Source organism: Podarcis muralis, chromosome 7 (genome assembly GCF_964188315.1).
Source record: "Podarcis muralis chromosome 7, rPodMur119.hap1.1, whole genome shotgun sequence".
NCBI classification, from domain to species: Eukaryota; Metazoa; Chordata; class Lepidosauria; order Squamata; family Lacertidae; genus Podarcis; species Podarcis muralis.
Genome location: NC_135661.1, coordinates 10,437,672 through 10,463,917, shown reverse-complemented (window position 1 = coordinate 10,463,917; position 26,246 = coordinate 10,437,672). Strand labels below are relative to the sequence as shown.

General features: G+C 47.7%; 1 protein-coding gene across 2 annotated transcripts in view; it reads left to right on the top strand.

Moving 5' to 3' along the window:
• Window positions 1-10,979, top strand: part of GFRA2 (GDNF family receptor alpha 2) — an 83,245-nt gene extending 72,266 nt beyond the window's left edge. For both annotated transcript variants that reach the window (XM_028741247.2, XM_028741246.2), the window contains one exon: window positions 9,271-10,979. In XM_028741247.2, coding sequence (XP_028597080.1) covers window positions 9,271-9,399 — 129 coding nt within the window. In that variant the 3' untranslated portion in view covers window positions 9,400-10,979. The remainder of the gene's footprint in view (window positions 1-9,270) is intronic.
• Window positions 10,980-26,246: the final 15,267 nt, after the last annotated feature.

Below are 26,246 nucleotides of genomic sequence, written 5' to 3'. Positions count from 1 at the left end.
TCAAAATGGTGTACAAAAAAAGATAAAGCAAAAAAATTATCACTAAGAAAAATAACAAATGCTACTGGGTCAAGTTCAGGGTGTTCGATTAGTATCCAAAGCCCTTAATAACTTGGGACCAGTCTACCTGCAAGATCACCTTGCCCATATGCACCCACTTGGTTTCTTCTGTCGGTGGAAATGCCATCATTACAGGTGTCACATAAGAGCTGTCCTGATTTCATTAGAATCATAGAATTGTATTGCTGGAGGGGACCATGAGAGCCATCTAGTCCAGGGGTCTGCAACCTTTCAGACAAAAAGAAGAAGAAAAAAACCTGGGAGCCGCAAAACCATCGCAACATTTAAAGCATGTATGCTGCTGCCCTCTGATCTGACAGCGGGCGGGAAGGTGACGTCGGGACGGTGCGTGACTAACGCACGCATCGCCCCCATGCGACGTCACAGCCAGTACAGCGCCCGCCACAGTGGGGAGTGTCGGGGCGCACAATGCGCCTCCTCCCCTTGCTAGTATCCGCTCCAGAGCCGCGGCAAAGGGGTAAAAGAGCCACATGTAAAAGACCCCTGATCTAGTCCAACCCTCTGCAATGCAGGAATCAAACTCGCTCTTTGAGTGTGGCATCTTTTCGGCAGACTGCTTTGAGATTTTTATTTTATTTTATTTTTACAAACCAGCGGTGTATAAACATTAGGAGACAAACAATATGCTAAATAAGCAAATTAACAATATTAAGCATGGGGGCCCTTCATCAGCTAGATGATTTGCTCTCATAGTCTTTTTATTCTATCCTAATACCAGCTTCCCACTCCCAAGATACAGGCAGAGTTTGGTAATCTTTTGTAATATGGCGCCCTTGCAAGGTCAAAATTTGGCACCCCCGAATGGACCTTCTCAGTGATGGATCTTCTCAATTTTGCACCCCTGTGTAGCAGAACCGCTGTCCAAGATCTAGACATTTATGAAGAAGCAGCAATGTTGCTGCAATGAAATCTCTTCTCTTATTCTATTCTCTCCCCCCTCATTAAAAAAAAGAAAGGGCAGGAGTTAAACGTGGGGGCCCTTCTTGTACCCTCTCCAAATCTCTTCTGGCAGTTGGAGTGTCAAGAAATGCATGTAAAGAGGCGAAATATTTAAGCAAACAGATAGCATCCCAGCCTCCCGCCTCCCCAGCTGAGTAATTGCCAGCTTGTGATGAGCATGAGAATTTGTCCATTGCCCTTGGGCCGCTGCTTCACAAGGACATCAAGCCCCGGAGTTCAGCGTGCACGGATCCAGGGGGGCCAGGCATGGGTGTCACAAGGTGGCCCCTGTGAGGGTGAGGGGGCAAGCTGAGTCTGCAGGCAGGGCACCCATGGAAGAGCACCATTGCAGACCTTTGAGAAAGGAATGGTCTTTGGGAATCCAGATGTGTTAGATGTGGGAATGCTGTGAGGATATATTGATTGCAGTCATACCTCGGGTTACAGGCGCTTCAGGTTGCGCGATTTTGGGTTGCGCACCACGCCGAACCCAGAAGTAGCGGAACGGGTGACTTCTGGGTTTTGATGCTTGCGCATGCACAGAAGCGCAAAATCGCGCTTTGTGCATCGCAGAAGCGCCGAATTGCTACCCGTGCGTGCACAGATGCGGCGCTGTGGGTTGCGAACGCTGCGGGTTGTGAATGTGCTTCCCACACAGATCACGTTCACAACCCGAGCGTCCACCGTAAATATTATCCTTCCTAACTCATGCTAGTGAGTTCATTCATGCAGCAGAGTACATCCCCCCTTTTACACAGCAGGAAACTAGTTGCAGATTTGTTAGAGTCTCATAAGTTCTATTACTCCTGGTTAAGATCCCTTTGAATCCTCATAAAAGAATAAAGACACAACAGTCTTGTTCATAAGTAACAATAAGAAGTTTACTTACAATCAGAGCACAGTGTGGTCCCTGAAGGTGGGCTTTAGGCTTGAAGTTACAAATAAATAGAAAGAGTGGATTTACCCCATATGGGTATATCTCTGTACTGCTGGCTCTCAGCCAGTCCAGCAGTCCAGGAGGAAAAAGGCAAAAGAGTCAAAAAGAGGAAGGTGGCTGTATGACTGGACCTTTTATAAGGTCTGGAAGGGTCATGCCCACTTACCTGGTCACATGCAAAAGGAAGGATGCTCCAGACCAGGTGTAACAGGAAGTTCAACTGGCTGGACCAACATTCCCTTGCATGTTCACTCTAGGCAAACAGGAAATGTTGTACTTGACTGCTCCAGAGGATTACATCCCACATTAGAGATGGACAGGTATCCCCCCCCCGGCTCTGAATACTGGGAATTCTGGGTAGTAAAGGTAAAGGAACCACTGACCATTAGGCCCAGTCATGGCCGACTCTGGGGTTGCGGCGCTCATTTCGCTTTATTGGCTGAGGGAGCCGGCGTACAGCTTCCGGGTCATGTGGCCAGCATGACTTCTGGTGAACCAGAGCAGCGCACGGAAACGCCGGTTACCTTACTGCCTGAGCGGTACCTATTTATCTACTTGCATTTTGAGGTGCTTTCGAACTGCTAGGTTGGGAGGAGCAGGGATTCGAACCGCCGACCTTCTGATCGGCAAGTCCTAGGCTCTGTGGTTTAACCCACAGCGCCACCTGCGTCCCTCTGGGACCAGGGTTCAAATCCCCACTTGACCATCATTCGCTCATCATTCATTTGTAATTTTATTTGTATGCCACTTTTCCACTCAAAAAAAATCAGGCCAAAGCGGCTTACATGCAAGAACGCATTTCGAAACCAAAGAGTGCAAAAACGTTTTCCTAACATTTCAGTGCTATAAATGTAACAAGATCAGAGATTGCCATCTGCCATGCATGTTTTAGTTGAGATTCCTGCATTGCAGAGGGTTGGACAAGATCACCTGCCGGGATCCATTCCAACTCTACAATTCTATGGGTATGTTAACAAAATCCAACAGCAAAACTAAGCTGGGAGCTTAGCATTTTCACCTTGGTCCTGGGAAAACCCATCCGAGGATGTTGCTTGCTCATCATGAAGCTCCCTGAGTGACCTTGGGCCAGTCGCTGTCTCTTGGCCGAACCTACCTCACAGGGCTAAAATCCCCACTTGTGGTCAGGAAAAATCCATGCCAAATTGCTGTCCTATGAGATCTCGCCCACTGAATTGCTCAAACTGGATCTAAATGTGGCAAAAAGGTGTATAAATCAAAGGCCGGATGATGCGGAGCTATACCAAAATTTCGTAGCTGGTGGCGGAGCCTGCTCGCCGTTAAATTTCGGCATAACCCCTATCTACCGCGCTCCGTCCTACTTAACATCGCTTATGGCCGCGTCTCACCGATATGCCTTTATTAGAGCTAGGTTCAATGTCTTTCCATCAAACGTGCTGAGACATAGATTCACTAAGGGCCAAGTCCCTTCAATGTGTGCTTGTGAAATGAAAACATCTGAATCTCTACATCATGTTATGTTTATCTGCCCTTTGTACAGTTCAGCCCGTGCTAGTATACTAAACCCCATAACCCAGCCTATGGCTGACAAACCAGTAGACCTACAGCTTGCCTGGGTTCTTCAAGATGTGGATCCTTATATTACCCTACAGGTTGCTAAATTCCTAACAGCCGTCCTCTCGTACAAGAGACGGAATGGAATGTTAGCTGAGTATTGATAGTTATAAGAATTTTCTATAATGACATCAGATATTGATTTTAGTGTAGTGCCTAAAATTTTTAATCTTAATCTTAAACTTTTCTTATGAATGGCTAATATCTGTCCTTGTGAGTTGTGAATTGTATTATACTACTTGTGGTTTGTACGAGTCCGCTGTTTTATTTGATTTGTTTTGTTGTGTTGTGTTTCATGATGGGCGTAAAGCCGAATAAACATTTGATACCTGATACCCACTTGGCCATCGTGACACCCACTGGGTGACCTTGAGGCATTCACTGTCTCTCGGCCTGACCTCCCTCCTAGGGTTGTCAGTGGGATTAAAGGAGGAGGGGGCGGAAGAACCATGTATGCCCCTTCAAGCTCCTTGGAGAGAAAAGAAAGTGGGATAAAAATGTAATCAATAAATAATAATACAGAGTAAATCGTGAATGAAGGCCACCCGTCCTCTGCTGCTTCCACCTCTCTCTACTGGGCGTTCTGGTATAACTGCCTTCCCCCTGTCGCCCAGGTCAAATTGCACTCCATCAATTCAGAGATGGTTTTTATATGTACAGCAGCATCTCATAAACAAGGTAATTTGCTTGTTCTCTGTGGCTTGAGGAGCTCCTGAAGGAAATCCATCTTGTGGAATTTAATGAGGTCTTTTTTTTTGCCGCTGAAGTTATCTCTCTCAAGTTCATGAAGGGAAAGAGACGTGCGTCTTTGATGGTTTCATGCCAAAGGATGCTGCTCTGATCCCCGATTCCTCGACTAGCTCCTGGTTTTGAAACATTAGTGGCTCTTTGGTCCTTTCTTGCTCATCCCCGAGAGGAGCCTCTTCAAAGCTCACGTCGTCGTTCTTCCCAGGCTCAAGAGATTTCAACCGGAGGGGGCAAATACAGAGAAGTCCCCCTTTGACATCTATTTAGGCCCCATTTCCCAGAAAGAATTTCTCATTCGGGGATCAAAAGAGGTGCCGGGGTGCAGATTCGAGGGACCCATTTAGTATGTACTCATTTTAAAGAGTGGGGCCATTCTATCAAGTTGTAATTACCTTGCGGTCTTAATTTCTTTAAAAAAGTAAACAAAATAAGCCAAAGACAAAAAGCATACTGTGCTGTGCTGCCACAGCAGGTTCAAAGTAGCAAAAGGTTGGACATTATCATTGAACTTGTTGTTCCAAAAGATGATAAAATATACCCCCCTCCACAAACCTGTTAGGCTGGTTTATATGTATTGTTGTGTTAATAAGTTAGCTTAATCAAACCAAATTTTCTTCAGTCCATTCAGATATAGCAGGAGATTTGATTCCCCCACCTCCTAATTATTTGATATTGCAATCTTAGCAGATGTTATAAGTTTGAACACTATTTCTTGATTATTTTGTGGAATTGCAGCTTTTAGATAACCAAGCAGAACTATTTAAGGTTCCAAGGGGTATATTGTATCCTAACATATCAAAGACATTAGCATGAACAGATTTCCATAATATCTCCAGTTGAGAACAATTCCAAAAGATGTTTAGGTAATCTTCTTTTTATTCAATCCACCTCTCCAACATTTATCCAATCCTGATTTATATAGGATAGGACAAGTTGGGGTCTTATTTCTTTTTAACCTTTTGCAAATTCACAGGGTCTTACTTCTAGATAAGTGGGCATAGGATTGCAAATGTAGAAAATTAACTTTATTTATTCCCAGACTTTTGGGGGCCACTCCCCTTGGGTCCATAAACTCGCCCCCAGTGCCTCCCACCTTACCTTATAAAAAGGATTATTCGGGAGAGCGGTTTGCATGACCCACTAAGGCAGAACATAAAGGTAAAGGTACCCCTGCCCGTACGGGCCAGTCTTGACAGACTCTAGGGTTGTGCGCCCATCTCACTCAAGAGGCCGGGGGCCAGCGCTGTCCGTAGACACTTTCCGGGTCACGTGGCCAGCGTGACAAAGCTGCATCTGGCGAGCCAGAGCCGCACACGGAAACGCCGTTTACCTTCCCGCCGGAGTGGTACCTATTTATCTACTTGCACCCGGGAGTGCTTTCGAGCTGCTAGGTTGGCAGGCACTGGGACCGAGCAACGGGAGCGCACCCCGCCGCAGGGATTCGAACCGCCGACCTTTCGATCGGCAAGCGCTAGGCGCTGAGGCTTTTACCCACAGCGCCACCCGCGTCCCGGGTGGCAGAACATAGAACACAATAAAATGCAAAACAGCAGCAATTAATTGCACATGTATTCAAAATCCAATTCAAACTCTTTTGTTGAATTAATTCGACAGACTTGATCCAGTGATACCAGCTTTTCAAAGTCTGATAGTCACTGACACCTCTAGCACCCCCCCCTTGTCATCCCCTTGCCTCTTAGCACTCCCCCCCCCCCCCGAATCCTACTGCCAGACTGACCACAACGCTCCAACACACCTCAGGTTTCTTATTGTACGTTTGTTTGGCTCACACCTGGCCTGGCTGCTTAACTGGTAGAGCAGCGATCCATTTGGTAGCTCATAAGGTCATCTGGCCATCTCCTATATAGCCTAGGAGGCATCAGGAATGGAAGTCCCCTTCTGTGGCCTTTTTATCCATGCTAACTGTCCATACACACAAGCAGAAGCAGATACAGTGGTACCTCGGGTTACATGCGCTTCAGGTTACATATGCTTCAGGTTATAGACTCCACTAACCCAGAAATAGTGCTTCAGGTTGCTTCGGGATGAGAACAGAAATTGTGCTCCGGTGGCGCGGCAGCAGCAGGAGGCCCCATTAGCTAAAGTGGTACTTCAGGTTAAGAACAGTTTCAGGTTAAGTATGGACCTCTGGAACGAATTAAGTACTTAACCCAAGGTACCACTGTATTGTAATATCCAGTGGACTGAGATTCGCCAGAATCTCCTTCCTTGTTGCACGAACCCAAGGTATTCCATGCTGTTGGTTGTGATCCCTTTGTTCTGGATGACCTGATGACTGATGATGATGATGGAGCACATTTCAAGCACTTAAAACAGATGTGCTCCAGCTCAGTAATCCTCACAACAGCTGCAAAGGTAAAAGGTAAAGGTAAAGGTACCCCTGCCCGTACAGGCTAGTCTTGACAGACTCTGGGGTTGTGCGCCCATCTCACTTAAGAGGCCAGGGGCCAGCGCTGTCTGCAGACACTTCCAGGTCATGTGGCCAGTGTGACGAAGCTGCATCTGGCGAGCCAGCGCAGCACACGGAAACGCCGTTTACCTTCCCGCCAGTAAGCGTTCCCTATTTATCTACTTGCACCCTGGGGTGCTTTCGAACTGCTAGGTTGGCAGGCGCTGGGACCGAGCAACGGGAGCGCACCGCGCCGCGGGGATTCGAACCGCCAACCTTTCGATCGGCGAGCCCTAGGCGCTGAGGCTTTTACCCACAGCGCCACCCGCGTCCCTTATCCTGCAAAGGTTGACTGGAATTATTAGGCGATGGTGATCAGGAGAAGTGAGGAAGCTCCCTTTCCCAGCCCAGTCCAGACTGTTTGCCTCTTTAGCGTAGTAAATTGATTCTATATATTTTATTAAATATTTATAGACAACCATTCATTATAAAAGAATCGTAACAATCCCAGTCGGTGTACACAGCACATTGAAACCACGATCCCTTAAAAGCCGACAATTAAAGGAATCCACAGTCAGAAACGTCAATTGAAAGTATCTGTATGTATGGCTGGTCCACACTTATGCTTGCCTTATGCCTAGGAAGTGCAGGTCCAAGTGGTTTTCTGCTTTCTAAGGCACAGGTCCGAGTGGTTTTGCCTTTGTCCCACTGCTCCCCCCCCCCCCCCGAAAACCTGCTCTTTCATGATAAATCAGAACAAACAGCAATCTGCGCAAAACCTGATTGCCGTTTGCTCCAATTCAGAGCTAAGCCGTGGGTTTTCCCAGGGGAAGGCAGCGGGGCAAGCAGACTTATGGATGAGCCCATTGGCTTCACTGACTAGCAAGGAGTTGCCTTGCAGAGAGGAGACCTTTCCTATCATCTCCTGGCTGAGATTGTTTTCAGCCGGGCTTTAAACCTGGGTCCTTCTGCATGGCAAGGGTAAGCTCTGCTGCCAGTGAGTGGTGATCCTTCCCCAGGAGGCTGCAGAGAGATTTGAACTCAGGACCGTCAGTATGCGAATCAGATGTGATAATAGTGGGTAGGGGTACATGGTGCGGATGTGTGTGTGTGTGTGTGTGTTTAGAACAGTGGCTCATCTAAGGTCTGTCCTTGAGTTCATGGCTTTGACCCAAGCTATTTGAGGGACTGTGAGATGCGGGTGGCGCTGTGGGTTAAACCACAGAGCCTAGGACTTGCCGATCAGAAGGTTGGCGGTTCGAATCCCCGTGACGGGGTGAGGTCCCGTTGCTCAGTCCCTGCTCCTGCCAAGCTAGCAGTTCGAAAGCACGTCAAAGTGCAAGTAGATAAATAGGTACCACTCCAGCGGGAAGGTAAATGGCATTTCCGTGCGCTGCTCTGGTTCTCCAGAAGCGGCTTAGTCATGCTGGCCACATGACCCGGAAGCTGTATGCCAGCTCCCTCGGCCAAAAAAGTGAGATGATCGCCACAACCTCAGAGTTGGTCACGACTGGACCTAATGGTCAGGGGTCCCTTTACTTTATTTGAGGGACTATATCCTCCCATCAAACCGGCCTGGGTTCTGAAATCTTGAGGGAAGACCCTTCTCTCAGTCCTGCCTCCATCACAGGCCTGCTTGCTGGGGATGCAGGATAGGGCCTTCTCAATGGTTGCTCCCAGGCTTTGGAACTCCCTCCCTAGAGAAGTTAGACTGGCTCCCTCCTTGTTGTCCTTCTGACAGCAAGTGAAGATGGTATTATCCCTACAGGCCTTTGGGAAATGACTGGGGGTTTTTTTAAGGAAAGGGCTTTTAAGGAGTGCTGTCCTGCTTTTATTGTCTTTCACCATCTGCATTTTAATAGATCTGTTCTTTAGACGGTTTTAATTCTATTGGAGTTTAATTACTTTTAAACATTTGTATACGTTTGTAGCTTTTTGCATTTTATCTGTGTTGCTTTGATTGGGGTATGCAGTCTTGAGTCTTGGGAAAGGTAATGGGAGGGATATAAAGAAACAGCAGCAGCAGCAACAACAACAACAACAACAACAAAATGCCCTCCCATCAGATGTCAAGGAAATAAACAACTACCTGACTTTCAGAAAACATCTGAAGGCAGCCCTGTTTAGCGAAGTTTTTAATGTTTGATGTTTTGTCATGTTTTTAATATTCTGTTGGAAGCTGCCCAGAGTGGCTGGGGGGGCGTGGCCAGATGGTTGGGGTAAAAGTAATTATTATTATTATTATTATTGTTGTTATTATTATTATTATTATTAATTATTATTATTAATTATTATTATTTTATTTTGATGCAGAGACTCCTGCAGTCACTGCATAGGTTTTTACTAATCTCCCCAGGAGAGCTGTATTGCTTTGCATGCCCACAATGACAATTGCCAATATCCTCGCTCGAAACCAAGAGGTCTGGCTCTCCTTGGCTTGGAAGGAGAGAAGCAGCTCTTTCAGGGAAAACTCCAGTGCCCTGGGGTGGCTGCCGCTCTGTTGAACTGACCCTCCTTTCTTTTCCTCTCTCTCTCTCTCTCCCCTCCTCCTTTCTCCCTGCAGAAGTCGCTGACCACAGACATGATCCCCGAACAGAAGACGTTTGTGGACACAAAAGGATCTGGCATCCGGCCTTCTGTCCCAGGGACCCTCTTTGCTCTCCCTCTCCTCCTTTTGAAAGTGGCATTATAGAAGAAAAGAGGGACGAGTGCTCTGAGGGGGTGGGGGAAGGCGCAGCCCAAACTTTTGCGCATGCAGAGATGGACAAAGACACCTTGAAAACGTTTCCTTCGGCCTTTTGGCCTTCCGGAGTCTCTGCTTTCGAAAAGGCACGGCGGCAAGTTGCAGGAGCTTTGACAGGACAATTTCCCCCAGGAAATCTGTGCTGAGGGAGCACTTAAACGCCGGGAATTCTGCATCCTCAAAGAAGGGTTTTTTTCTCGCTCTGTGTTTCTTTTTGGTTTGAAGTGTCTAGAGCAAGAGTCCGAGAGTCTCCCATTGTGTCCAAATACATCCATGTTTGAAAGGGTTCGCAAACGGCGTTTCAAAGAAGCACGTCTGCTTTTGCAAGCGGCTGGAGAATCTCGCGGAGGCTGACTCTGGACGGAGAGACTGAGCCAGTTGTGGCTGATGCGCCTTAGTTTGCCAAACTGCTTTGCAGGGCAAGAGACAGCTATGTCCCTTTCCCCCTGTCCCCCCCAGTCTCCATACCATTCCTTTTTGCTGCTTGGAAAACAAACAAACACACAACTGTCTCCTTCCTCCCCTCGGCCAAGCTTGGCTTCCGTCACCCACAGAAGTGTCTTAACTTTCTCCTCTCGAAGCAGAAGGTGGAGAAGATGTTTGTGCAGCTGGCGGGGGGCAGGGGGATCCCTCCAGGAGTGCAAGGAGCACTGTGAGATGAGCAGCAACACCCCATGATTTTCTAGGCCTTCAGGACAGCCTTCCTGATAGCAAACCCAGTCAAGTCTCGTGGTGGAACAAGAAGCGTATCGGACAGGTTCAGAGGAGATACCCCGTTCTGCTGTTTCTTCTGATTCCCTTCCTCTCTCTTTTCTAGGATTTTTGCTGTCCAAGAGGTGAAACTTCTCCTCTTCTCAAGATTGCCCCAATGTCACTTTGGGTTCCTGATGGATGGAAGCAGCCATAGCTGGCAACCAGCATTCATTACTCTCCTTTGATCCTAGGCATATCTAGCATATGTATATCAAGAGAGACCTGCTTCTTTATAAACCGTATTTTTTGCTCTATAAGACTCACTTTTTCCCTCCTAAAAAGTAAGGGGAAATGTGTGTGCGTCTTATGGAGCGAATGCAGGCTGCACAGCTATCCCAGAAGCCAGAACAGCAAGAGGGATTGCTGCTTTCACTGCGCAGCGATCCCTCTTGCTGTTCTGGCTTCTGAGATTCAGAATATTTTTTTTCTTGTTTTCCTCCTCCAAAAACTAGGTACGTCTTGTGGTCTGGTGCGTCTTATAGAGCGAAAAATACGGTACATATGGATATACGTAACCAAACACATAACCTGGATAGGGTTCCTTTAGCTTTCCTGTCTTCTTTTTTAAGGATCAAAACCACAACAAAAATGTATTATTGTAAAGGTCTTTTTTTAATTATTATTTAACCAATGTCTACAACAGGGAACAAAATATCTCTGCCCTCCATGTTCAAGATGGCCTCCTCCAGAGCCCTGGGGCTGGTGGGGGTGTTGGCAAGAGGAGAGCGGTTGGGAGTGCTTAACCAATATCTAAAATAAACATACCAAGAAGCAAAGTGTGTGCTGTTTGAGTCACTGGCCGTCCCCCCACAATCCTACTTCCCCATCCTGCTTGAGGAAGGTGAGGGTAAAGCTCAGAGCAGCTGCCTCAACTTGCCTTTCTGTAGGTGAATACAGCTGGAAATGGTCAAACCACCATATTTCTGGTCTGTGCCTATTTCATTTATATTTTTTAAAAACTATATGCTTAAAAGGTAAAGGGACCCCTGACCATTAGGTCCAGTTGTGCACGACTCTGGGGTTGCGGCGCTCATCTCGCTTTATTGGCCGAGGGAGCCGGAGTGCAGCTTCCAGGTCATGTGGCCAGCATGACTAAGCCGCTTCTGGCAAACCAGAGCAGCACACGGAAACGCCGCTTACCTTCCCGCCGCAGTGGTACCTATTTATCTACTTTGATGTGCTTTTGAACTGCTAGGTTGGCAGTAGCAGGGACCAAGCAACGGGAGCTCACCCTGTCGTGGGGATTCGAACCCCGGCCTTCTGATCTGCAAGTCCTAGGCTCTGTGGTTTAACCCACAGCACCACCCGCATCCCATGTGCTTAACCTAGTAAAAAAAAACCCTCTAAATGGTTAGCATAAAAAAATTTTCAATCATTTAATAGACCAAGCCTTCGATGAACCTTTGAGGGAGTTGGAGGGTGTTTAGCCTTGAGAGAAGACAGGTAGCTATCTTCAACTTCAGAAAGTTGAAGATAGCTACCCATCTTCTCCTCTCAAGGCTAAACATCTTCCAACTCCCTCAAAGGTTCACATGGAAGGTAGAACAAGCTTGTTTTCTGCTGCTCCAAAGAGGAGGACCTGAACCAATGGATTCAAATGGTAAGACAGGAGATTCTGACTAAACATTAGGAAGAACTTTCTGAAGGTAGGAGGTATTTGCCAGTGGAACGGACTCCCTCAGAAGATGGTGGACTCTCCTTCATTGGAGGCTTTGAACCCGTGTTTCCCAGCTCTTTTTGGACTACAATTTCCATCATCCCTGACCACTGGGATGATGGGAGTTGTAGTCCAAGCACGGTTGGAGACCCAAGTTTGGGAAACAACTGTTTTCAACTGAGGTTGGGTGGCCCTTTGTCTGGGATTTTTCAGCTGTGATTCCTGCATTCCTGCAAACCAGCTTTGACCTGATTTGGAATCATAGAATCTCAGTTGGATATTACCCTGAGGGTAATATCGCCCAACCCTCTGCAATGCAGGAATACACATAAGCCATATCAAGGCACCTATGCCCCCTCTCCACCCGCTTGTGTGGACAGGAAGCTGGCAATGTGGAAACACCCCCGACCTTAATGACACACACATGACATTTGAAACAAAGTGGGTGGGGCGCAACCATGCTGTGTTTTAAGATGGTCATGAGTAAAAAGGTAAAGGGACCCCTGACCATTAGGTCCAGTTGTGACCGACTCTGGGGTTGCGGCGCTCATCTTGCTTTATTGGCCAAGGGAGCCAGTGTACAGCTTCCGGGTCATGTGGCCAGCAGGACTAAGCCGCTTCTGGTGAACCAGAGCAGCGCACGGAAACGCCGTTTACATTCCCGCCAGAGGGGTACCTATTTATCTACTTGCACTTTGACGTGCTTTCAAACTGCTAGGTGGGCAGGAGCAGGGACCGAGCAACGGGAGCTCACCCCGTCATGGGGATTCGAACTGCTGACCTTCTGATTGGCAAGTCCTAGGCTCTGTGGTTTAACCCACAGCGCCACCCGCGTCCCATGGTCATGAGTAAAGGTAAAGGTACCCCTGCCCATACGGGCCAGTCGTGTCCGACTCTAGGGTTGTGCGCCCATCTCACTTAAGAGGCCGGGGGCCAGCGCTTTCCGCAGACACTTCTGGGTCATTTGGCCAGCGTGACGAAGCTGCTCTGGCGAGCCAGCACCAGCGCAGCACATGGAAACGCCGTTTACCTTCCCGCTATAAAGCGGTACCTATTTATCTACTTGCACTTTAGGGGTGCTTTCAAACTGCTAGGTGGGCAGGAGCTGGGACTGAAAGATGGGAGCTCACCCCGCCGCGGGGATTCGAACCGCCGACCATGCGATCGCCAAGTCCTAGGCACTGTGGTTTTACCCACAGCGCCACCCGCATCATGAGTACCTAGCCATAAAAAGGCCCTAGGATCATGGGGAGCTTCTTCATAGGCAGGCCATGAGTATCTAGCCCAGGGCTCTCTCCATAGAGTGGCAACGACTCTCCGGCATTCCAGGTGGGGCCACTTCCAGCCATAAAAGGTAAAGGGACCCCTGACCATTAGGTCCAGCCGTGGCCGATTCTGGGGTTGCGACGCTCATCTCGCTTTATTGGCCGAGGGAGCCAGCGTACAGCTTCCGGGTCATGTGGCCAGCATGACTAAGCCGCTTCTGGCGAATCAGAGCAGCGCATGGAAATGCTGTTTAGCTCCCCGCCAGAGTGGTACCTATTTATCTACTTACACTTCATGCTTTTGAACTGCTAGGTTGGCAGGAGCAGGGACGAGCAACGGGAGCTCACCCCGTCGTGGGGATTCGAACCACTGATCTTCTGATCAGCAAGTCCTAGGCTCTGTGGTTTAACCCACAGCGCCACCTGCGTCCCTCACTTCCAGCCATACCTGGAGACATTACTGGATGCTGAACTACCATGATGGTTATGCTCTGCCTTCACAGCTGGAAGCTGCAATGCTTCTGAATACCAGTTGCTGGAAACCCCAGGAGAGGAGAGGTCACCTGTTTTTTGGGTACAGCCTCTGGTTTCCCTCTGGGACATCTGGTTGGCTGCTGTGAGAACAGAATGCTCGACTAGATGGACCACCAGCCTGATCCAGCAGCCTCCTTTCATGTTTTTGTGGCTGCAGGGCTCAAATGTGGCCAGGGGCAAGAGATGGTGGGTCTGAATGGCCTCATTTGCTAAGAGGCAAACGGCCGCTTGTTCAGGTGACTGATCGGAAACAAGCTCAGTGGAAGAACCAGAGCTCTTCTCAGAAATACCCGGGCCCATTATATATGCTCTCAACAGCCGCCTCTCCAAATGGGGAAGAAAATAGATACAATCTCCGGAGGGCAATGAAATTGAAAGATTCTGATGTGCCTCGCAAGCAAACAGAACTCCACGAAATTGCCTATTGCCGCTGCCTTTATGATAATTGCCTTCCACCTGTTCTACCTGCAGGTGGAGATTGGGGAAAAAGGATGGGGAGCAGGAGGGAACGCATCTTTGCAAGGTATTCCAAGGCAAAGGAAATCGCTTCTGGGCTGAAGGGAGCCAGGCCAGAAGACACAGTGATGGCCGTGGCTTGAAATTGCCCGTCAGCTGCAAGACTGCCTTCGGTGGAGGGAAGTCAATTGCTGGGGTTCTGCGCCCCCCCCCCAGCTGTTTTTGTTGTTGTTGTTTTTTTGTCCTTGGGGAATTGCTGGTGAGCAAATTACAGTGGTACCTCGGGTTAAGTACTTAATTCATTCCGGAGGTCCGTACTTAAAATGAAACTGTTCTTAACCTGAAGCACCACTTTAGCTATTGGGGCCTCCTGCTGCTGCCACACCGCTGGAGCACAATTTCTGTTCTCATCCTGAAGCAAAGTTCTTAACCTGAAGCACTATTTCTGGGTTAGCGGAGTCTGTAACCTGAAGCGTATGTAACCTGAAGAATATGTAACCCAAGGTACCACTGTACAGTGGTGACAAAATGAGAAGGGTGCACTTATCCAGAGACCGCACAATTGCCTTTAAATATGAGCCATAGCTCATTAGTGACACAAGGAGCTTGACGAGTTTGATTGGTTAGAGCATGATGCTGGTTACACCAAGGTTGCAGGTTCGATCCCTGTATGGGACAGCTGCATATTCCTGCATTGCAAAGGGTTGGACTAGATGGTCCTCAGGGTCCCTCTACAATTCTGTGATTCTGGCTCATACCATTGGTTCATCTATTGCATGGGTAGGCAAACTGAGGCCCGGGGTCTGGATCCGGCCCAATCACCTTCTAAATCTGGCCCGCGGACAGTCTGGGAATCAGCGTGTTTTTACATGAGTAGAATGTGTGCTTTTATTTGAAATGCATCTCTGGGTTATTTGTGGGGCATAGGAATTCATTCATTATTATTTTTTCAAAGTATAGTCCGCCCCTTCCCCACAAGGTCTGAGGGACAGTGGACCGACCCCCTGCTGTAAAAGTTTGCTGACCCTGATCTATTGTCTACACCAGGGGTCAGCAAACTTTTTCAGCAGGGGGCCAGTCCACTGTCCCTCAGACCTTGTGGGGGCGGGGCGGACTATATTTTGAAGAAAAAAAAGAACAAATTTCTATGCCCCACAAATAACCCAGAGATGCATTTTAAATAAAAGCACACATTCTACTCATGTAAAAACACCAGGCAGGCCCCACAAATAACCCAGAGATGAATTTTAAATAATTACATTCTACTCATGTAAAAACATGCTGATTCCCGGACCGTCCGTGGGCCAGATTGAGAAGGCGATTGGGCCGCATCTGGCCCCCAGGACTTAGTTTACCTACCCCTGGTCTACACTGACCAGCAGCAGCAACCTGGGGTTTCCGGCAGGAGTGCCTTCCAGCCCTGGAGGCGCCACTGGGGAGTGAACCTGGCCCAATCTGCTTTCAAGGCAGATGCTCTAACTACTGAGCCACAGTTCTGTACCATGCCAGTTGGTTACTGAAGTGGACATGCCATGTGGCTGGCCAGACAAAGCAGCTCGTCTCTTTAACTCAGGGGCGAGACACATGGACTTGCCCACCAAGAGTAAAATATGCCACTTCCACATTTATTTATTTGTTTGTTTGTGTGTGGGGGGGGGGAATGCTGAAGTGCTTTACAGCCATAAAAACTATTTTAAAAGTTTAAAACAGACCTCCATTAACCATTATGGAAGGATGCATTCTTCATTGCCTGCAGGCATTTAAAAATTGGCAGAGAAAGTGACTGCTAAATCTCCAGATTCAGGTAGGTAGCTGTGTTGGTCTGATGCAGTCGAAATATCTGACGCAGTTGATATATATAGTCCAGTAGCACCTTAGAGACCAACTAAGTATCTGAAGAAGTGTGCATGCACACGAAAGCTTACACCAAGAACAAACTTAGTTGGTCTCTAAGGTGCTACTGGACAATTTTTTTTATTTGCTAAATCTCCAGTAGCAGAGAGTTCCACAGGACTGGGCCAGTGGCAGTAAACGGCACTGTTTCTCGATGCTGTCAGATGAACGTCAAAACTTGGGGAAATGAACAACGATGCTCTTGCAGTTGATCTCGGTGACCAAGCTGGGATGGAAGGGTTCAGGAGGTCCCTGAGGTCCCCTGGACCTAAGTTGTTCAGAACTTTGTGAATTAATGCAAAGATCTTGAACCTGTCTCAGGAGTACAGTGGTACCTTGGGTTACAGACGCTTCAGTTTACATACAGTTCAGGTTACAGACTCCATTAACCCAGAAATAATACCTCGGGTTAAGAACTTTGCTTCAGGATGAGAACAGAAATCATGCTCCGGCGGTGCGGCGGCAGCAGGAGGCCCCATTAGCTAAAGTGGTGCTTTTCAGATGCCACCTACCCATGCCTGTCTGATGCTAGAGAGAGAGGGAGCCATGTTGCAGTGCTCCGTGTGTGTTTGTATATAAATAAAGTAGATTAGCCAAAATGCTGAGTTGCTGAGGTGCTGAGATGCGCAAACTCTGCGGATCCCTAAGTGTGCCGGTGTTTGTTGGCATCGGTCGCTGTGATGTTCGGGCAGAAGAAAGCTTATGAAGCTTCCAAACGATTGACCAGGAAGGAAGGAACATGGCAGTTGGGCATGTGTCTCTGCCAGGGTCCTACTCGAGTGTAAGCTGAACTCCGGACAGCCATATCAGGTATTTGCCAGTGCCTCTTCGATCTACGATGGTGCCAATCTTCTAATAAAACAGGACTTCCTATAAACAGTGATGCAAAAGTATTTTGAACGCTGCTGCTTGATTTAGCAGGGGAGCTCTTTTTAAGAGAGAAATGCGACCGATCAATTGACTAAATGGTGCGGCCGCGCATTTCCCAAGCTATGCAGTGCTCCTGCGGGAGAGCGCTGGCAAAGTGTGGGCTCTGCTTTCTCTCTCCCCCCCCCCCCCCCCGCATTCTGAATTCAGGAAGTCTATAGGCTGAATTGCAGTCATGACGACAGCTAATAAAGCATGATGGTGGATGGTGGGGATTGCTGACCAGGGTTCGACAAGATGACCCCTAAGACCCTTTCGGCAGCAATTATTCCTGAAGTTGCTGGAAGCTCCTCAATGAGCAAGCCTTTGTTAAGAGGTGTGGTATAAATACTCCAGACTTAACATCTAGATGTGGTCTGTGATCATTTCGCATTGGCAGCCATGGGGAATTGGGAGTTGCTGACTCTGAAAAAGGAAAATTAAAATCTAAAAGATGTGCTTAAAGGTAAAGGGACCCCTGACCATTAGGTCCAGTCATGCCCGACTCTTGGGTTGCAGCGCTCATCTCGCTTTATTGGCCAAGGGAGCCGGCGTACAGCTTCTGGGTCATGTGGCCAGCATGACTAAGCTGCTTCTGGCGAACCAGAGCAGCGCACGGAAACACCGTTTACCTTCCTGCCAGTGAGGTACCTATTTATCTACTTGCACTTTGACATGCTTTCGAACTGCTAGGTTGGCAGGAGCAGGGACCGAGCAACGGGAGCTCACTCCGTCATGGGGATTCAAACCACCAACCTTCTGATCGGCAAGTCCTAGGCTCTGTGGTTTAACCCACAGCGCCATCCGTGTGCTCAACCTCCAAGAATTAGAACATAAGGAAAGCCTGCTGGATCAGGCCAATGGCCCATCTAGTCCAGTATCCTGTTCTCTTAGTGGCTAACATGATGTCCTAATGGGAAACCTGCATGCAGGATTCGAACACAAGAGGCCTCTCCCCTCCTGTACTTTCCAGCAACTGGTATTCAGAAGCTGTTGAGGCAGAGCATATAATAATAATAATGATAATGATGATAATAATAATAATAATAATAATAATAATAATAATAATAATAATATTTTATTTATACCCCACCCTTCCCGGTTCAAAAACCAGGCTCAGGGCGGCTAACAACAAATTTAAAGCACTTAATTGATGCAACAAAAAACAGCATAAAAGATAGTATAAAACATGAATTTCAGAATTCAAAAATCAATTTAGTGGGGGAAACCATCCAATAAACATTAGATGATCACCAGGGCTAGCTGGCTAAATTAATCCTATTTGGGCAGCATGAAGACCAGGGGAGAATTCTTATGTCTCCTGTCTCGTCACAGATAAGGAAGGCACACATATGACAGTTAACTCTCTCTTCGCAAGAGAAACACACACGTAACCATGCTTCTAGACTCTATGCAGCTGTCCACTGGTCTGGGCCCTATGAGGCAGTTTTGGCAATAGGAAGCAAGCACACACACACACACACACACACACACACACACACACACCCCAATGTTCTGGTTTATACGCCCTCCCCTGGTGGGTTGCACATACAGAACCTGAGATTTCTCTTTCACAGCAGTCACTGCAGCTCTTGCTGCCTCGTGGCCCTCCAGAATCTAGGAGACAGCAGGGGAGGAGAAGGTGGGGAGCCTTCAGACCCATCTGTTCGCTGAACAGCCTCGCCTTCTGGCGCCACATCTGGCATGCCTTTCTCCACACAGACTGCCCCGACTCTCCCATTTCCCCCCGGCTCCTTACGGGCAGCACCAAGCCCCATCAATCACTTGTCCCCTCTCCTGGGTCACTCTCCTAGTCCCCTGCCTCCATCCCACACTCTTTGAAGTCCTGCCTGCCCTTGACATCATGTTCCTGTCCCCCCCCCCTAGACTTAACCATGTCTCCTCTATGAATTTGTCCAATCCCCTTTTAAAGCCATCCAAGTTTGTGGCCATCACTGCCTCCTGTGGGTGGGAGTTCCATAGTTTAACGATGTGCTGCAGGAAGAAGGACTTCCTTTTGTTGTTGCTGTTTAGTCATTTAGTTGTGTCCGACTCTTCGTGACCCCATGGACCAGAGCACGCTAGGGACTCCTGTCATCCACTGCCTCCCAACTTTGGTCAAACTCATGTTTGTAGCTTCGGGAACACTGTCCAACCATCTCATCCTCTGTCGTCCCCTTCTCCTTGTGCCCTCCATCTTTCCCAACATCAGGGTCTTTTCCAGGGAGTCTTCTCTTCTCATGAGGCGGCCAAAGCATTGGAGCCTCAGCTTCAGGATCTGTCCTTCCAGTGAGCACTCAGGGCTGATTTCCTTCAGAATGGAGAGGTTTGATCTTCTTGCAGTCCATGGGACTCTCAGGAGTCTCCTCCAGCACCAGAATTCAAAAGCATCAATTCTTTGGTGATCAGCCTTCTTTATGGTCCAGCTCTCACTTCCATACATCACTACTGGGAATACCAGAGCTTTAACTATACGGGACTTCCTTTTATCTATCTTTAATCTTTCAACATCAATGGATGTCCACAAGTTCTAGTGTTAGGAGGGGCGGAGGGCAAAATTTCTACATCCACCCTCTGCATGCCAGGCATAATTTTATAAACCTCTATCATAGCATAATGTTACAAACTTCTACTTGCCTTTTCACTAAACTAAAAAGACCTTCCCTAATAAGGGAGTAAGTCTATTCCAATGTCCAGGTCTTGGGCCAAATATAACCTTTCTCCTTTCTTTCCCCTTGCCAAACTCATGCATTGCATTGAGCTAATAACGTTGTGGCCGTCAGGTCTTGTTCCAGCTGAGCACAGTGTGTTGACACGGTTTGTTCCCTGCCTTCTCCCCACTCAGCGATGTATATGGTGAGGCACACGAGAGGGCGAACTTAGAAGGAGCAGCACATTTGCCTCCCTATTACTGAAATAAATCAAATTTCCTTCAGCTTAGCAAGGATGGCAAGCAGGCAAAATAAAAGCCGCACTAATTGTCTGGCTGGCATTCCGCTCACATGTTTGTGCAAAGGGAATTACTCGCCTGCTGGAGTGTCGGGGAGAATAACCTCCCCAGCCGGCACTCAGATATGTTAGAGACTCATAAACAAAGCTGGTTGCTCAAAATGAAAAGGGTGGTGGTGGTTTGCAAAGGACTTGACGTGGGTCATGTTCACCTGCAGTGTTGTTGTTGTTGCTTTACTAGCATGTGATTTCATGGACGTGGCTCCACAATCCTCTGAGCGAGGGCAGGCAGCCATGCGGCTATTGTCAACCAGTTTTGTTGTTGTTGTTGTTTAGTCGTTTAGTCGTGTCCGACTCTTCGTGACCCTATGGACCAGAGCACGCCTGGCACTTCTGTCTTCCACTGCTTCCCGCAGTTTGGTCAAACTCATGCTGGTAGCTTCGTGAACACTATCCAACCATCTCATCCTCTGTCGTCTCCTTCTCCTTGTGCCCTCTATCTTTCCCAACATCAGGGTCTTTTCCAGGGAGTCTTCTCTTCTGTCCCTCCAGTGAGCACTCCAGTGAGCACTCCAGATCTGTCCCTCCAGTGAGCACTCAGGGCTGATTTCCTGAAGAATGGAGAGGTTTGGTCTTCTTGCAGTCCATGGGACTCTCAAGAGTCTCCTCCAGCACCATAATTCAAAAGCATCAATTCTTCGGCGATCAGCCTTCTTTATGGTCCGGCTCTCACTTCCATAAATCACTACTGGGAAAACCATAGCTTTAACTATACAGACCTTTGTTGGCAAAGCATCAATTCTTCGGTGATCAACCAGTTAGCTGAACACAAAGGGGCAGGACCAGACATGGCTGACCCAGGCATCCTCTTGCAAACGGCAGCCTTTCCAGCCTCCTTTGTGTAGGGCACAGAGTTGCTACAGAGATGGAGGGACATGCGACTGCGCTGATGGATTCACATGACAAGAAGGGAGAACCCAGCCCAACCAAACCAAGTTCTTAGGAATAACTTTCTGGTGGGGAGGGCTGTTCAACAGGAGAATGGACTCCCTTGGGTTTTCAAACCAGGTTATGTGGGAGATTGGCAGCCAAACCTAACAAATGCATATTCTTGCTGGTTGCATACCTTCCGAGTGTCCCAATTTTCCAGGGACAGTCCCAGAATTACAGTCGCCATCCCAGTTTCTGGTTTGTTCCTGGAATGTCCCAGTTTTCCTCTCCTCCACGTCTCAGAGGACAATTAAAAGTGCTGTGTGTGGGCGTAGGTGCAAAAACAGAGTCCTGTTTATATGGAAAATAAAATGCCTGAACCAAACGAAGGAAATAGGAAAGCTGGCATACGAAGCCCTTCCTATAATTTTGAAGGAAAATGTCACCAATCCACTTTAAATGCTTTAGCTGAAATGCTTCACCAGCCAGCCATTTTTTAAGGAAACGCAGTGTTGCTTCCTTTACTGGAAATGGAGCTGAAAGCCTTTACACAAGTCCCACTGTATTCAAGAGAGCTTTCTCTCAGGTTACTAGGGAGAGACCATGTAGCTTTACATTGCAATCCTCTGCATTTTTACTCAGAACTACTGTATTTTTCGCTCTATAAGACGCACCACACCACAAGACGCACCTAGTTTTTGGAGGAGGAAAACAAGAAAAAAAATATTCTGAATCTCAGAGGCCAGAACAGCAAGAGGGATCGCTGTGCAGTGAAAGCAGCGACCCTTCTTCCTGTTCTGGCTTCTGGGATAGCTGCGCAGCCTGCATTCGCTCCATAAGACGCACACACATTTCCCCTTACTTTTTAGGAGGGAAAAAGTGAGTCTTATAGAGAAAAAAATACGGTAAGTCCCACTGAGTGATTCCTGCACTGCAGCAGGCTGAACTAGATGACCACTGGGGTCACTTACAACTCTACAATTTGATAAGCCATGGAAAGAGATTCTGACTAAACCTTAGGAATAACTTCCTGACGGTGAGAGCTATTCAACAGTGGAACTGTTCTGTGATTCTGTGACACTGGCTCACTCCAGCTGAAGTGTTCCTTGTGAAAGAGGATGCTGCACAAGAGCAGGCCTGTCTTATCCACAAATGCTAGTGGCGGGGGGCGCCAGGGTGCCAAGTTCTGGAGGGTGCCAGGTGAGAGTCCAGGGAACACCGAACGAGTGTGCTGAGTGAGCAAGGGTGCGTGTGCTGCTCCCACGGAGCGTCAGCTCGGTTTTTTCCCTTTTAGCCTGCAGGCGCCGAATTGTGCGGGGCGCCAGAAGGCTAAAAGGGAAAAAACTGAGCCGACGCTCAGTAGGAGCAACGCACAGGCCCTCGCTCGCTTGGCGCAGGCCTGCTCGCTCAGTGTGTTGCCTGCCGTGGCCACTGTAACACAAAGTGGCTAGTTGAACCGGGAAGCACCGCGTTCAGCCTCCGCCTCTTCCCCGCCAGAGGAGGCACCCTCCAGCCGCTGTGCGCCTCCTCCAGCCGTAAAAAAAAGGTCAACAACTCTTGGAAAGGGGGGGCGCCAGAGGGATCTTTGCACCACTGCGCCAGATATGCTTAAGACGGCCCTGCACAAGAGCATGGAAAGAGTGCAGTCCTTTTGCACCAAGTTCCACTGCCTCGTTTTTGTTTTGTCACCCTTAGCAGCACACAAGATTGCAGCTGAGATGCACAGTGAAATATATGCTTTGTGGTAAAACTCCGAAAGCAGCCACTGTAGAAGCGTTCATCTCAATAATTTCAATATGCTATTTGGTGGGTTCTCTTCCTCCCCGCCTCTTCTTTCCTCTGTATTGTTTTCGTGCTTGGGAGCAAGAATACCTCGTTAATTTATCACAGATCCATGCGTTCTATCAAAAGAGAAAGGCAGTGGTGGTTTCCCTAACTTATTTCCAGTAAATTAATTATAGGGATGAAAAAATGTTATCATTGCATGCAGAATTACTTTAAGCTGCACATGGTTGGTACAAAAGAGAAGTCCAGGGATGTAAGGGATACTGTCTGCTAAATAATTCAAACTCCATAGATGCTTATGTTTCATTTTAACTCTGCAATTGTTCTGCTATACTGGGGAACAAAGAGGGTTTTGCTGCTGCCTAATAGCTGTACTTGCAAAATGATTGATGATGTGCAGTGAATATTTACTTTTATTTGCTTTAGTAGAAAAAAACAAACCCCGGAAAGATTTGCTTATTAAATTTTTTGATTCTAATCTCCTCCCAGTCTTACTTGGAAGTGCCAGCTGTGAATGAATGCCTGTTTTCACACCAGCCCAATCACCAAGCAGTGAGAGGCATCAGAGGTTCCAGCTACTTCCTCGGGTTTTGGTTTCCTAGGAATAAAACTCAGAAGAGACTATGGCGTCATTAGGATATATGGTTTATTTCCACATGGATGCAACCAAAACATAAGATGGAGGGGCCCATGGCATTAACATCCAAACAGATCCTACTTCGCCATTGGTGGCAAATTTGGATCCAGCACAGAGCAGGCAGGTCTGTGTGTCTCCATCTTCCAGCCTGTGTTCAGCTCAGCTCTCACACACTACCTTCATCCTAGCAGCTAGGTGAGGCCCACTTGGCTGGAATTCTTGGAACTTTGCTCATTCCATTGGGATGCTGATGAGAACACTTAAGTGGCCAGCTAACACCATTATTTTAAAAGAAGGGTCTAAGACAGGGGTAGGCAACCTAAGGCCCGGGGGCCAGATGCAGCCCTATCGCCTTCTCAATCTGGCCCGGGGACGGTCCGGGAACCAACGTGTTTTTACATGAGTAGAATGTGTGCTTTTATTTAAAATGCATCTCTGGGTTATTTGTGGGGCATAGGAATCCATTCATCTCTCCCCCCCCCCCCAAAAAAATATAGTGGTACCTTGGGTTAAGAACTTAATTCGTTCTGGAGGTCCGTTCTTAACCTGAAACTGTTCTTAACCTGAGGTACCACTTTAGCTAATGGGGCCTCCCACTGCTCCTGCGCAATTTCTGTTCTCATCCTGAAGCAAAGTTCTTAACCCGAGGTACTATTTCTGGGTTAGCAGAGTCTGTAACCTGAAGTGTCTGTAACCTGAAGCGTCTGTAACCCGAGGTACCACTGTATAGTCCAGCCCACCACATAGTCTGAGGGACAGTGGACTAGCCCATGGCTGAAAATAGTTGCTGACCCCTGGTCTAAGAACACATAATTAAACAATTGTTCCATAAGGGCTTAGAAAACGATGCTGTGATTACCAACACCCAGCAAGGGTTTTCCCAAAAACAAGTCATGGCAGTCAAATCTCATTTCTTTCTTCTTTTTTTGATGGAGTTACAAGCTTGGTGGATCAGGGGAATGCTGTGGATGTAGCGTATCTTGATTTCAGTAAGGGTTTTGACGAAGTCCTGCATGATATTCTTGCAAAGAAGCTGGTCAAATGTAGGCTGGATAGGGTAACTGTTAGGTGGATTTGTAGCTGGTTGACTGTCTGAACCCCAAAAGTACTCATTAATGGTTCCTTGTCATCCTGGAAAAAAGTGAAAAGTGGGGTGCTACAGTATCATGTCCTGGCCACCCGCTCTGGTTCGCCAGAAGCGGCTTAGTCATGCTGGCCACATGACCTGGCAGCTGTAGACCGGCTCCCTCGGCCAGTAAAGCGAGATGAGCACTGCAACCCCAGAGTCGTCTGCGACTGGACCTAACGGTCAGGGGTACCTTTACCCCCAAATCAACTTCAAAGGGGCCTGGCATTAAAGCCCCTGGACCTATCTATCTGCACTTTGACAGGTTTTTTGGGTTTTTTTATAGCAGGCCACCTGTTTCATGCCTACTATTTCCAAACCAACTGACCATAAAACACGATGGGAGATTAAGCGAATCCTTTTTATTAGACCTCTCCTAAAACTATAACGGTTGCCCTTGCAGGAAAGTTCTCCTTCTGAAAAATGTGGAGTTGGTGGTGGGGATTGTTCTCCAGTGTGGTGTAGTGGTTAGAGAGGTGGACTCGTAATCTGGTGAACCGGGTTCGATTCCCCACTCCTTCACGTGCAGCTGCTGGGTGACCTTGGGCCAGTCACATTTCTCTGAAGTCTCTCAGCCCCACTCACCTCGCAGAGTGTTTGTTGTGGGGGAGGAAGGGAAAGGAGAATGTTAGCCTCTTTGGGACTCCTTTGGGTAGTGATAAAGCATGATATGAAATCCAAACTATTCTTCTTCTTCTTCTTCTTCTACCTGGCCATGCAGTGAGTGTCTAGGAAACAGGGAAGGGCGCTGCTGGATTTCTCAAGAGATCAAAGGATATTTTCCCCGCATGGGGTGGGAGTATAGGAAAGCAGCAAAGCAGAGAAGTGATTAGGAGTGAGATGTTTCAGATAAATTTGACACTGAATCCATTCAAGTTTCAGTTGAATCATAGGTGGCATATGGTTCCTGGTCTTCTGAGGAACACAAACCCTCCAGGTGGGCAGGGGCTGGAGGTCTCAAACACTACGCACCACTGACCTACATTTATGATACTCAAGTCCTCAAACATTAACCTTCTGGCAAGAAATGCTCGATATAATAAAGGACGTAATGCAGGTGATATGCCATTCTCAGGATGCCGAACAGAACCCTCCTGGCTTACCTGGAAGGAACTTTTAACAAAGTAAGCTGCAAGCTTACAAAAACCCTGCTAACAGATGTTAGGCAGGTGATTGCCACTAACTGTAAATCCTGTAAATCGTTCGACAGACCACAAAGGTATGGCAGCACCTGGGAGAGAGCCTGTCCAACAAAGCTTGCTAACTATCAAAAGCAATGGCAGATGGGCATCTAACAAATTAATAGCGAGGCTGGGGCCTTGATCACACCTGGGAGCTGGTTCTCATTTGGAATCCACAGTGTCTCCCTTCCTGTTTGACCTTATTAGTTCACACACGCACAGATGCATTTACAGTTGAAGCTGAAGGTCAAGCCTGCTTTTTCCAACCCATAACAGGAAGTGTTTCCTTTTTTATCTCTGCCTTCCATCTTTTTTTATTCAAATGTATGAACTGTGCAGAAACAGGGCATGCACACAGGAATCAGCTGAGCAGTGCATGCACCCCCCCCCCCCGGAATTGCAGAATAGAATTGCATTTCCCCTCCCCATGCAATGCAAACTTACCTGCACAGACTTTGTTTTATACACAATCCAAAAATGGGATTTCCCCAACAATGAGAAGCAGGATTAAGATGTGGAGATATGCTTCAGAGATCCAGACCGGGGGGAGCCCCAAGAAATTAATAAATACAATTTGGACTATAATTTGATCTTTTTTATTTTAGTTTTTTTTAATTGAAGTATTATGATTGGATATTTAATTGGATGTTTTTTAATGGAAAATCAATAAAAACGATTAAAAAACCCCCCAAAAAACAAAAATGGGATTTCCCATTTCAAGACA